A 14384-nucleotide genomic window follows, 5' to 3' on the forward strand; every position below is an offset into this window, starting at 1 on the left:
AGCACTTTTGCCTTGTGATGCTACCCGATTTTGTCATTGTGCTACATCAAAAAATGAATTGTAAGTGTAAGCACAGACAAAAAAGTGACTCTGACCTTCTGATGGTCATAAGACCTATAAGAAAATGAATAACCTATAATCACAATGATTGCACTTTCTTCATTCTACTTATTGTAACTATTTAAAATAGGCACTGTCCCCAGATTGACTTACATGCACAAGGGAAGTCAACTATGTGAGGAGTTCTCCAACTCTGATGTGTGTTAAAATGACCTCATTAAAGATGCCTGGCCTCCTCTCCAGGCCAGCAGACTGTCTGAGGTTGGGCACATTCCACCAGCCCTACTGGAAAGTTCTGATACATGTCATGTACTCAGAACCACTCATCATGGCTTGGCTTGGCTGCCATGGCTTCCTCTAGCCCAGCAGGTCCCTGCATCCTGTGGAACTCCTTGTTCTCCCAGACGGTAAATGCTTGGGAATTTTTTTCGGAGGTCCAGAACTCACACTACATTTGATGCCCAGAAAGGATAAACGTATTTCCATCTGTTGCCACAAAAAGGAGAAATGCCATTGTTCCTTTAAAATGGATGTGTTTTTAGTCTCTGAAACCCTAAAAATTCTTTCTGGGCATGACAAGGGATGAGACTTTGTCAAAGACATTTGATTTTTCTAATAGGCGCTGTCCAAATTACATACATTTAAAAAAATTCCCAACAGTAAAGATGGAATTCTAATTACAGGGGAACTGCAGTATCCAGAATAACTTGCAAACTCTTTTATTTAAAAACTCATGCCAAGCTTGCTGTATTTCCATAACATATATATTGATTTCAACAGGGAAATCATATTTTCTCTGGTCTAAATTAATAGAATGTCTGAGGGGCGCCTGGGTGGCTCAGTTGGTTAAGTGTCCGACTTCGGCTCAGGTCACGATCTCACAGTCTGTGGGTTCGAGCCCCGTGTCTGGCTCTGTGCTAACAGTTCAGAGCCTGGAGCCTACTTTGGATTCTGTGTGTCCCTCTCTCCCTTCCCCTCTTCCACTCATGCTCTGACTCTCTCTCTCTCTCTCTCTCTCAAAAATCAATAAAACATTAAAAAATTTTGAATTAATAGAACTTTTGAGCTGGTGGGGACCTCACTGACCATGCAATCATGCAATCACAGTCATTGGGAGAAATTCAGATGTCCATGTGTCGGGCCAGGCCAGGACTTCTGCCCTTGGGTCTAGACCTTGCTGGCTCCTCTGAATTATGGCTTTCACAGGAAGAAGGATACTATTATGGCCACCATGTCATTATCTAGAGTTTGAGAGTTGGGTTAGAAATGTTCCCTGTTTTTAGACATGGGGATACAATGCACAGCATATGGAATGTAGTTAATAATATGTAACAACTTTTTACGATGACAGATGACAGCTATTTTTATTGTGATCATTTTGTAATGTATATATATGTATGTATGTGTGTATATATACATTATATATATATATATAAAATCACTATGTTGCACGCCTGAAATTAATATAATTTGTATGTCAGCTACAATTCAATTTTTATTTTTTTATTATTATTATTTTTCTTAATGTTTACTTATTTTTGAGACAGAGAGAGACAGAGCATGAATGAGGGAGGGTCAGAGAGAGGGAGACACAGATTCTGAAGCAGGCTTCAGGCTCCAAGTTGTCAGCACAGAGTCCAACGCGGGGCTCGAACTCACAGACTATGAGATCATGATCTGAGCTGAAGTCGGATGCTTAACCGACTGAGCCACCCAGGTGCCCCTACAATTCAATTTTAAAAAAGGAAATGTTCCCAGTTTTTATTCCATGTATCACAGAGTCTATGGTTATGCAGGTAAACATAACCTGTGGTTATGCTTTGACTTCCCCTCCCTGTTCTGGGGTCTTCTGCTGGTGTACATCACATCATTGCTCAGTTAGCAATGAGAACCTCTGAGAAGCCCATGTCTGGCTGCCTTCAAGCCAGCAGAAGGGAGAAGTGGGGCCAGACTGTGACGTGAAGAAATGCTAGATGGGAACAGTCAGGACCATTGACAGTTGGGAAGGCCAGGATAAGAAAGAGGAACCAGGAAGTATTTGGGATGGGTCCTGATTATTTTTCAGACCATTGAGTCACAACTGGGAACTCTCAGAAGTAATGGTGATACATGACATTGATTTCCCTGATGAGGTACAGAGGAAAGCTTACCACTCACCCTAAAAGGCTATCTTGTTCCAGGATTCATATAAAGTGTGAAACTTTCTGTGTAGCTAGTCAACCCATGTTAAAGTACTAAAGGAACATAATTTCTTTCTGAAACAAACACTAAAATAGAGTTTGAAATTTGGAATTATATTAGATTCCTTTTGGGAATAATGTAAACAATTCTGTTACCATGTCCATCCAAAGCACATTAAGAACCAATGCCTCTGATGGATTGTTTTGTTTAATTTATAACAGAGCTTTGCCTCATTTATAACAGATGAGTGAATTTCTTGGCATGGATCTCTTTTATAGATTCAAACTTCTTGTTTTTCCTCCTAAGACATGTTGTTAATATTTAGGTGGCAGATTAAATTCTGCCTAGATGTGTAAAGAGCTGCCTCCATTACTGAGGGGTCTTTGCATTCAGGAAATGGGAAACCTCACATTCAGCTGTAATATGACACGGGCTCTCGCATTAGCCATGCTACCCTCAGGAGCATGCTTCATGATTGGTGATGCCCCTCTAGGAAGAGAGCCTGACTGTGGCTTCGTAGTGCACAGATTTAGGGAGTGAAATAGAACATCTCCTTGCTTTTGGGCAGACTGCCCCCCACCCCAAGCTGGTATAGGCTAGGCATAAAATGTTTTCTTTCTGGAAAGGAAGACTGCCCTTCTCCTTCCTTCCCCTCCTGATTATGCATACCAATATCTAAACCCACTTCCTGACTCTGAGCAAAACTTTCAGGATAGAAAAATGTGGCTTTCACCATGCCATTTTAGAGTGCAGTGTGTCCCCTGAGGTTCTTGTAGATAAACCAAAAGTCCATGTCTGAATTAAGGTCTGGCCATAGGCACACACTAAACCTGCACCTGTCCCTCACCTGGGAGTCACAGTCATTTCCCATGTGGATGCTGACTGGGGTCACAGCCTGTGCATGCAGGTTTCTGTGCCCCAGGCAGGAGGTGTGTGGCTGGGGATGTTCTCTGGTTTCTTAGGAAAGAGTGTGAAGTGGGGGTGTGGGATTGTTTGCAGGACTGGGGGCCTTGAAGGCCAACTCTGGTGTAAACTTTTTTTTTTTCTGCACCATGACACCTTTGTTGGATAGATTTGCATCAAAATAACCTTTTTAGATAAGAAAGTTAGCTGTACCTGGTTGTAATGTGTGAATTGGAATTCATGTAAAGGAAATTTCTCTTGTACTTACCATTAGTTTCTCTTGTTAAAGTATATAATTAAACCTTTTTCACCTTGAACGAATTGGTCATTGCCTGCGTCCATTTCTACTGAGCTAATAACTCCACCCAGAATCTTGGCTTTCCCTCATCTCATCTTAAATCATTAACTTTGATCTGGTTTGGTTTTATATTTAAAAAAAATTTTTTAATGTTTACTCATTTTGAGAGAGAGAGCAAGAGAGTGAGTGAGCACAAGTCAGGGAGGGGCAGAAAGAGAGGGAGAGAGAGAATCCCAAGCAGGCTCTGTGCTGTCAGTACAGAGCCCAACACGGGTCTTGATCTCACAAACTGTGAGATGATGACCTGAACCAAAATCAAGAGTCAGACACAAGCAACTGAGCCACCCAGGTGCCCCTGATCTGTTATCTTATAAAATTTTTAATGTTTATTTATTTTTGAGAGAGAGACAGAGTGGGGGGGGGGGCAGAGAGAGAGGGAGACACAGAATCCAAAGCAGGCTCCAGGCTCCGAGCTGTCAGCACAGAGTCCAACTGACCCACAGACCATGAGTTCATGACCTGAGTCGAAGTAGGATGCTTAACTGAGCCACCTAGGCGCCCCAGGTTTGGTTTTAATTTAACAGTTGTTTTTGGCTGGGAACATAGTATAGGATGACAGAGAATGTAGATTATGAAGAGTTGACCAAACTTCTTTTTCTACTTTCAGCCATGTGTAGATCTCAGTGGAAATAGAAAGAAAAACGAATTTTGAAAGAATGAAAGAAATAGCACATCTGTGTGTGTGTGTGCACATGCGTGTGTTTTCCATAAGCTATATACCAGTGATATCAGTATAGGCTGGTATAGGCTTTCTGGACAAAGGACATTATTTACACCAGTGACTCTCAAAGTGGGACTCAGACCTAGCAGTGGTAGCATCTGGGGGTTGGTGAGAAATGCAAATTCTTTGACCTACTGAACCAGAAATGTGTATTTTAATAAGTCTCCAGGTAATTCTAATGTATGCTTACATTTGGGAGACCTGGATTTTAGACAATGAGCAAATGCAGGTAAATGCATTTTCTCACACATGAAGTTGAATAGAGTAACATTTAAGCAACTGGAGGGAACAATTCAACGTGAGAAGACAATAAATTTTTACCTATTCTGGAGCTGGTTTTTCGGAAACCTGGAAAAGTTGACAAAATAAATCCCCCTGAAACTGAAGCAGTGGGCATTTTGGTTCCAATCCATTGGTGGTTAGAGAATTGATGATGGACGGAGCATCTGAATGTATCATCCTACATCAAGCATGGAAGGGACATGAAACATCTGATTTATGCAGCAAAAAGAAAGATACAAAACTGAGTAGAGTACATTTTTTTTCTGCAAAAATTTAAAAGTATTGGTTTTTTGCTGAAAGCATCTTTGTGCACAGGTGCATCTCTTTTTAGCAATGACCTGTGGGCATGGCTCCGAATTCTTCCAAACAACTGCCAGGATCCTGAAATTTCTTGTCACACTTCATTCCAAATTTTGTATGCAGTTTTCTGGAAGCAGTTACTGTATTAATTGCCTCAACACACCAGAAGATGTGATATCACCAAATTCAGTGTTTGATAAGTAGGGTAAGTTTGAAGTTACATAAAGACGAAATGTGATGTATGTATCTATGCATACATTTATGTAAGTTAATTGTAGCAGAAAAACCCTTACATGGCATATATACTAACACTGTCTTACTTTTTTATCTTTTTACTTTAGAGAGAGACCATGCAAGCAGCAGAGAGAGGCAGAGGAAGAGAGACAGAGAGAGAGAATCTGAAGCAGGCTCCAGATCAGCAGCACCCGACATGGGGCTCACCCGATGTGGGGCTTGATCCCACAATCCTGCTCCATCACTGTCTTAAATCTTCCCTTCCCTCCTACCTGTTGCAAAAACAAAAACCAAAGCCAAAATGAGTAGTAATAACAACTATTCACTACATTAAAAATCTCAGGCCGCCTGGTCAGTTAAGTGCCCAACTCTTGGTTTCAGCTCAGGTCATGATCTCACGGTTCATGGGTTTGAGCCCCACGTAGGGCTCTACACTGGTAGGGCAGAGCCTGCTAGTGTTCTCTCTTCCTCTCTCTGCCCCTCTCCCACTCGCACTGTCTCTGTCTCTCTCAAAATAAACAAATAAACTTAAAAAAAAAATAAAATCTCTACAGTTTGATAAGAGTGCTAAATTGAAGTTCAGTAAAAAATTAACAGGACTACTAGCCACACTTTATTAAGGAAATACATGTTCTGAGTGCAGCAGGGAGCCATCTGAGAGATTTTGGTGTTTTACTACTCTGCCCTGTGTTTCAAAACTAAGCAGAAAGCTCAGTGTGAAACTACTTCCGGGGGATCACATAATTTATCTTATGTATGGTGCTAATCCTCTGCTTGTCCATTGCTTCACTGCCTTTTTCAGCATCTCTTAGCGCCCCACATCTCTGGAGGATGATGCAATGGACACATGGTTTTTTATTTATCAGAGAAATGTTGGCTGAACCCACCCCATTCCTCCTTAAGTTGTATCATAACAGACAGCTGGATATTTGGAAATTTTTCAAAGATCCACTGGATTGTTTTCACACAGAGTTTTGGTGTCAGATAGATGGTGTGTGTGTGTGTGTGTGTGTGTGTGTGTTGAGAAGACATTGCAGAAAATATACAAGTAAACGAGACTCATAAATTAGTATGAGCCTACACAAAATTCAACATGAAAATGTTCCATCTACTTCAAAATAGCTGATTGAAACGGGTCAGAATAATTGGATAATTAGCCTGGAGAGTTATACTATTTTGAAAAGGTGAAGATAAATAACTCTTAGAGCATAGCCACCACCAATTTTCCACTTCTAATTTCTCCCAACAACCTGAATACTTTCATGACCAGTTAGGTAAAGCTCTAAGACTACATTTTATTACATTTATTGCAAGTTGGATGTTATTCCTACTTTATGTACCACAATTGAAAACCGTCTGGACCTTATGATTTTACCACCCTCCCATCCCCTTCTTCCCATTTTTAAACACTCAGGCTCTTCTTTGAAGCCTGTGTACCTAAAGTGAATTCAGATTTGCTGCCTGAGATCTAGAGTCTCCAATCTCCAGCATTTCAAATTTATGACTGTAATCTATAAGCGTCTTCAGCAACAGACTTAGGAAAACATAATCCACGGACTTCACCCACCTATCCCCCAGCCAGATCTTTTTGGAGGTAGATAACAAACAGACAGACATATGCCTAAAAAAGTGCACTACCCCTAAAAACACAGGGCTGGTACTTTGCTTCGGAAGGGGGAAGAAACCATCTGGAAACTCTCAGTGCATCCAATGCCACATAAAGGGTATGTGTGCTGGCAGTGCTCCCAGCAGGCCAGGGCATGGTCAGGAATATGCTTTCCAGAAAAAAAGAGGACATTCTGGCAGTTCCTCCCTGTGGGATCAACTACGATGTGCTGAGGAAGAAGTACAAACCAGTATCCGCCTTCCCTTGTCCTCTTGTGCACAAGAACACAGCCTGGGGAGTTAACTGAAACTAGCACACTCCAGAAAACTGCTGAGAGGGTTCTCTGGTGTTACTGTCAGGTATGAGATATTGAATAAAAGTTCTTCCCTCAAACCCACCCTAACCCCTCCCAAACAAATTCCAGAACAGTGGAAGCAGTGAAAATAGCAATATGGACAATTTTGCATCATTGGAGAAGCCAGCTCATTTAGAACCACATTCGTAGTCGACAATTCAAGAAACAATCATGCATGGCAGGGATCTGGTCAGAAATAGGCTAAATGCTCATTTCCTATAGGAAACCTTCCAGTTCCTAGGTTGGCAGTCATTACGAATGGGAACTTTACCCCATACCAGGATTTTCTCTTTGAGAAATTAAGCATGGAACTATGATTTCTAAAGATTTCATAGAAAGTATGCTTAAAAGAAAAAAAAAATCAAGTTTCAGATCAAATGCTGTGCTTAAGAGTAAAGCGAATTGAGACCAGTATAACAAAATATTTGAAGTGAAAGTATCTTATGCTTTGTAAGCACCAATCAGAATAATGACAATACTGTCTGTGCCCAGCATGTATTTATTAAATGCACAAATACAGTGGTAAAGCATTTTTAGATGTCAACATTCAAAACAAAGCTAAGGACCTTTTCCCTCCAACCTGGGAATATATTTTCTTAAATAGTTAAATAAAACTTGGTGCTGTGCCTTATTGACAATTTTTTTTCTGGCTCCTATAAATGAAGTCTGTTGCTTCAGGTGGACACCTGGCTTGTTCACTAACCTTGGTCTACTTTTAGATCTGGATAATTATTTCTTGGGAGTCCTGCAGGGTAAGAATGTGGTGTATTACAATGATGTGTTACCCTCTCTTTTAAGGAGTTGGCTTTGGGGAAGTCTGAGTTTTCTGGATCGAAAACTAGTACAATTAGACAGGATGGAGAACTTGAACTGCTGAACAACTGTCGGCCATGCTGGAATCTGTTCCTCCCACTTTAGCTGCAAGAAAGAATCCCTAACAGAGCGCTGCACGTATTCTATAGGATGACAGATCCTCAGCCCCTTCAAGATTTAGAGAAGACCCATGATTTGCCACTTCATACCAGAAACCCGCCATTTTGCCAGCTTTCCAGGTTGAGTCCACCCAGAAAGAGCAGAAGCACCAATACCTGGCAGCTTCCTTCCAGGCATACTGGTCAGCATAGTTAAAACAGGCAACACTCCAGGGGAGGAAGTAACGTGCGTGCCACTCAAGGAAGGATATAGAACAGAGAAGTTTATTTTACACTATCCGTCCAAGAAAACAATCTCCATAAACCAGTGCAAAATGTGCAACAGAATCAATACGTGTGTCTTAGCTCTGAGAGCCCAAATTGGTGATTTCCTCTCCCGTTCCTTCTTCGGGCAGGTGCCTCGTCGGCTGGCTAACGCTGGCCTTGGTTTGCACCATTGACAGAAACATTCAACCAATTTGTAGCAGGTTATTTTTACAATTCATACCAGAATGTGTACAAGGGACGGGGGGGGAAAACCATACTGAATGAATGATAAGTGATCAGTGCTTAAAGTAAATACAGGGGGCGGCACGGGCAAGAATCCACAGTTTCAATAAATACAAGTGTAACAAGCATGGGTGGGTCTCAACTCGGTGGAATTAGTCTGCATAATAATTCAGCATCATACAAAATCTAGCAGGGCTGTTGAGCAGTGATTGGCAGCAACGTTCACAATAACTTATGCCCTTGAGCGAGTCTGCATTGAACACATTCTGCGGTTCCCAAGGTGTCAGTTCTCTGTTTCCTCCTTCCCTCGCCATCCCTCCAGGATGGGAGGGGTGGAGCTGGGGCAGCTTGGTGGAGGCGTCCCACGAGGAAGGACGCTGGCCCAAAAGCCAGCTGTCAGGGTCCAGTGTACTCAATACCGAGTGGCAAATTGGGACTTTATTGACGACGTCTGTGCAAAGTGCGCTTCTCTCCGTTTTCCAAGAAACCAGTGTCTGTAGCTCCTGCACAAAAAGCAGTGGTGGCCTCTGGGTCTCTCCCTGTCACCCCGAATACCAAGTGATGAGAGCGCATCTCAGGGACTCTTGGGCTGGGAAACTTCTGGCGCTGACTTCCCGGCACCTCCAGGACGGGTGGTGTAACCGGGGCCCCTCATCAAAGGCCTCAGGCAGGCTAGAACTATTGCTTGAAAGACTAGAAGGAACCTAGTGACAAAATGATTGTCCTAATGGATATGTGGGAAGCTGTCTTCTTCCTCGAAAGCCTTGTGCCCCCTAGATGACGCCTACAGGACTTCAGGGAGGCATCCTTGCGTATGAAACGTCATGCATCTGTTCCCCGTGGCCTCGCCCAGATGTTCCTCTACTAAGCACTAAATTCATGCATGTTCCACCATGCCTGGGACTTGATCCCAGAAGACATGGCGGGGACAACCTGTGGATCATCCACTAATCCAGAGCCCGGTGAAAGATGCGAGAGTTCTCCATCTCTGGAAGAAAAGGAATAAAAAGGGGAGCCCCCCAAAGTGAAACAACCCCACCCAAACCCAGTAGTAACCTAGGTATCGCCTCAAAACATAACAAAATCCCAAACACTCCCTAGCATCAATACACCCTCTCCTCTCTATTCCTTCGACAGTCTCAGGTCATAAATTAGGTTTGTCTTCCATCCAATAACTTAAAAAAGGAGGAGGGATTGTAGTAAGTTTTGCCTGGCTTGGGCCAGTTAGCAGCCAGTTTTTCTAGAATCTCAGTTACTGTTCAAAAATGGAGCTTGAAAATTCACGCGGATGTCAGAGTCTTCACACGGAGGAGGCAGGAAGGGGTGGGTGAGAGAAACCCATGGAGGAGGGGGAGCAGGGAGGGGTGGGAACAGCCTGGGCCACCAAGGCAGGAGCAGAGGCCTGTGAACAGCGCGGGAGAGCCGGATGTGCCGGCTCTGGGGGCCCGCGTGACTCGGGGTGCGGCCGGGTCTTGTATTGCACAGTAAAGAAGGACTGAGGCTCGGTGGGTGGCCAGGCGGCTCAGTGGTCCCCGCACATGGGCAAGTTCACAAAGGTGAACACGTTGAACTCTGTCATGATGGAGAAGCACAGGAACACACCGTACAGGAAAAGGCACCCGCACCCGAGCTTCTTGTCCAGCTGCCACTTGTTCAGGTGAACGCCAAACACCTGCAACACACACAGCAGGGTCAGAAGGTGCGGGAAGAGGTAGCCTTGGGCCTTGGGGTGGCCATAGCCGGGGGTAGGGCTGCCAATGGCTGATCTCGTGGAGCACTGATGGTCTCTGAGCACCCCCAAACCCATCGTTCATGTGGGAAGTCAGAACTTGGGAGATAACTTTACAAAGTCATAATGATGGGACCAATCAACACGGGCATGGTGGCCGTCACTCCTCCGCACTATTCTGTGCTGGTGGCACCTGTTCTGCCTCTTCACCCTCTTGCCCCAGGCAGCCCCTGGCCCCTGCAGACACACCCCTGGCAGTGGAGGCCACACCTCTTCCATTCCTGCACCTAGAGGCAAGAAGGCTGTACCCCTTGCTCTTCGCTGCTCCTTATGCACTCTTTATTTTTTTCTCCTCTCAAAAAACCTAAGCTTGGAATCTAAAGTCTTCCAGCAGTCATACTCCATCCCACTCACTTGCAGTCAACACTGCAAAAGCAGTCTCTTTCGTCCTTCCCCAGAGCCCGGAGTCCTACCCACTGCCACTCCTGTCTACAGCACCTTGTCGTCCTGCCCAGCAATTTCACCATCAACCGAGAGGATCTTCCCAACACCCGTCCTACACCCAGTCTCCTGCAGCCATGCCCCGCACCTGCACTGCACTCACTAGCCACAGGTGGCCCCCCAAATTTAAATGTATATCAAATAACATTAAAAACTCCATTCCTGGAGCGCCTTAGTGGGTCAGTTGGTTGAGCATCCGACTCTTGATTTCAGCTCAGGTCATGATCTGACAGTTGTGGGGTAGAGCCCAGGGCTGGGCTTGGTGCTGAGCCCACATGGAGGCTGCATGGGGTTCTCCCTCTCCCTCTGCCCCTCTCCAGTTCATGCGCTCTCTCCCGCCTTCTCTCAAAATAGACTTAAAAACTCAGTTCCTCAGTTGTACTAGCCACATTTCATGTGCCTGACATCCACACGTGGCCAGTGGCTGCTGTCCAGTGCAGGTACAGGACAGCGGACAAGTTCTGCTTGACAGCCCTGCAGCTGAGACCTGGTGATTAGCAAGAACAGAAAGGACTCCGTGCCAAACACCTCACTCTCTGACAGCCATCTCTTCTTTCCTGCTTACTCCATCTGGTTCCTGTACTCCTACAACTCTGCAGACTCCCAGGACCCAGAATTCATTGCCACCCCCACCATTTCACTGCCCATCACCCCTCTCTCACCTTACCCTGCTTAAATTCCACCAACAATCGTTAGAACCACCCCTAAGCACTCTTCACTGTTTACATGTATCTCTCTAGCACTTTTGTCCTTGTATGGCTAAAACCACAGCCTTTTGGTTCAAGCCCTGCTTCCAGCTATTCCATATTGCTTCCACGCAGCTGACCCAGGCTGGAGGAAAACGCCTGGCCATGCCGAAGGGTCTCACTTTTTACGTTTGTTTTTTTTGTTGTTGCTGTTGTTTTGCTTTTTAAATTTATTTTCAGAGAGAGGGAGGGAGGGGCAGGGAGAGAGGGCAGAGAGAGAATCCCAAGCAGGCTCCATGCTGTCACTACAAGAGCCTAATGCAGGGCTGGAACTCACAATCTGTGAGATCATGACCTGAGCTGAAACCAAGAGCCGGACGCTCAAGGGACTGAGCCATCCAGGTGCACCCGAGGTTTCTCACTTTTGTTTGTTTTTAATTTTTTTGATGTTTTTATTTATTTTTGAGACAGAGAGAAAGCACGGGCTGGGGAGGGACACAGAGAGAGGGAGACAGGAACCCAAGCAGGCTCTGCTCTGACAGCAGAGATCCTGATGTGGAATTTCAATGCACAAGCCGTGAGATAATGACCTGAGCAGAAGTTGACACTTAATTAACTGAGCCACGCAGGTGCCCCCCTGAAGGTTCTGACTTTTAATTCAAGCCCACAAACCTTGAGTGAGCCATTTATGGCAATCATTCCACATTTCCCTAAGTGCACTGTCTCTCCCTTTCCTGGATGGCTGTTTCTGACCTCTCCCCTCTTCTGAGACCCCCAATACCTTCCTTTTCCACCCTCACTCTCAGTGCATGATGATGTTCCCATCCACAGAACTCCCACCACCAGATCCATTTGCTCACCTTCTCTCCTGCCAGTGAGGACCCGTCGCCCACGACCCTGTCCATGGCCCACTCCCCCACATGTGCACACCATCCCACCTCCCCTTACTGCTCAAGAACATGGTCCCAGAAACTGCCCCTCTTTTATTTCTATCTCCCCATCACTCCCCGGGTTACTCCAACTGGAGTACAAGAATGCTGCTAGCTCCCTCATATTAAAAAACAACTACATTTTTTCTGGATTCCCATTTCTCTCCTTTATTCACAGAAAGATGACTTCAAAGAGTTGTAAACACCATTGCATCCCATTTCTCTCCTTCCTTCCTGTTACCTTGTTCTACTCAACCTTCGGCCTTATTGCCCCATGCAGCCACCCTCATCAAGAGGACTGATAACTTTGTATTTCTTTTTTCTTTTAATTTTTTAAAAATCTTTATTTATTTTTGAGAGAGTGAGAGAGAGACAGAGTGAGAGCAGGGGAGGAACAGAGAGAGAGGGAGACACAGAATCCGAAGCAGGCTCCAGGCTCCGAGCTGTCAGCACAGAGCCCGACACGAGGCTTGAACCCACGAACTGTGAGATCATGATCTGAGCCGAAGTCGGACGCTTAACCGACTGAGCCACCCAGGCGTCCCCTGATAACTTTATATTTCTAAACCAAATGGCCAACACTCAGGACTCCTTTCCCATAACAGAGCCAATCACTCCCTCCATCCCGAAACACCTTCTCCCCTTAGCTTCCAGATGCCATACTCTCCTGCTTTGCCTCCCACCTCTCTGCTCATTCTCTGTTCCCTTTGGTGGTTTATTGTCATCATCCTGACCTCGAACTACCAGAGGGCACCAAGACTCAGATGCTGGGCCTCTTTTCTGTCCTCACTCACCCTCTTGCTGACTGATCCAACTGCAGGGCTTTAAATATCATTGTGCCTTCAGCTTGGACGCTTCTCCTGAACTCAGACTCATCTTTCCAATGGCTTTCTTGACCTTTCCCCTTGGGTGTCAAATAGGCAAGATAGCTCAAGAGGTTTGAAACTACTCTTCCCCTGCCTCCCCCCCCACAAACCTACTTCTCTCCAGCATTCCAGCAGCCCCATTTCAACATCCCAGGTGGTGGCCAGCCCCATCTCCTACAGGTGTACTCATGTAGCTGTAAGCATGCGCTCTGGTGTCAGATGGCTTGCCCCTTCATTCATTTGGTGTCAACTACCCTAGAGGTCTCAGATGTTCATCTGTATAATGGGGCTAATATAGTGGCTACATGATGGGGGCGTGATGAGCTCCAAAGGGGAAAATGAATGCAAAGCACTGAGCACAATGTGTGGCTATGACAGGTCTCATAACCCTAAGTCATAACAGACTCAAAGAAACTCCTATGCTATGGAAGAAAAATTGCATAGGTTTCCACTTTTGTGTAAGACAGTGTTTGCTTTAGTAAATCTTTGAAATTTGACTCACAGTCTGATCCCATAAATGACCTCGCCAGCTTCCTGCCTGCTCTTCTAAATTCCCATTATCAATTATATGGACATTCACATGCCAGTATAATTCAATGATGATTTCCTTGAAGATTTCAGGAAAAACCACATTGCATCTCAATGTTTTTTTTATATTAAAAAAATGTTTTTATTTATATTTGTGAGAGAGACAGAGCAAATGGGAGAAGGGCAGAGAGAGAGAGAGAGGGAGACACAGAATCTGAAGCAGGCTCCAGGCTCTGAGCTGTCAGCACAGAGCCTGATTCAGGGCTTGGACTTATGAACCATGAAATCATGACCTGAGCTGAAGTCAGATGCTCAACTGACTGAGCCATCCAGGTACCCCTCAATGTTCACTAATGTGAAAATTTAACCACATACTTGTATATGAATGGATACTTCATGTGTTGGTATGAATCTGTTTCTACCAAACATGGCAGCTGAGTTGGAATATCGTACTATACAAATAGATATGATAGCCAAGACAGTGGAATGGCATGAAAGTATACTGTCAATGAAATAATGTATTCTTAGTCTCTGAGAATTGGTCAAATCCATGGATTTATAGAGGTGTTTATTAACTTGGAACAGACAATTAATTGGAATCTACCCTTTTCTTCACTAATCCTGCAGAAAAAGTGGATCTCCCCTTTGCTTTTGATAAAATGGCTTGTGCTTGACATAAGGCAGGGCCTTGCTTCTCAGAGGTGGGCTGGCTCCATTCAGAAAG

General features: G+C 44.7%; 1 protein-coding gene across 4 annotated transcripts in view; it reads right to left on the reverse strand.

Moving 5' to 3' along the window:
• Positions 1-8177: 8177 nt before the first annotated feature.
• The window catches only part of SLC24A3 (solute carrier family 24 member 3), a 486823-nt gene continuing 480616 nt past the window's right edge, over positions 8178-14384 (reverse strand). For 2 of the 4 annotated variants that reach the window (XM_086701591.1, XM_086701590.1), the window contains one exon: positions 8178-10093. In XM_086701591.1, the coding sequence (XP_086557717.1) occupies positions 9702-10093 (392 nt within the window). In that variant the 3' untranslated portion in view covers positions 8178-9701. The remainder of the gene's footprint in view (positions 10094-14384) is intronic. The other 2 variants (XM_086701592.1, XM_025931759.2) reach the window with 1 other exon arrangement.

Source organism: Puma concolor, chromosome A3 (genome assembly GCF_028749965.1).
Source record: "Puma concolor isolate L17-30 chromosome A3, mPumCon1.1.hap2, whole genome shotgun sequence".
NCBI lineage: Eukaryota > Metazoa > Chordata > Mammalia > Carnivora > Felidae > Puma > Puma concolor.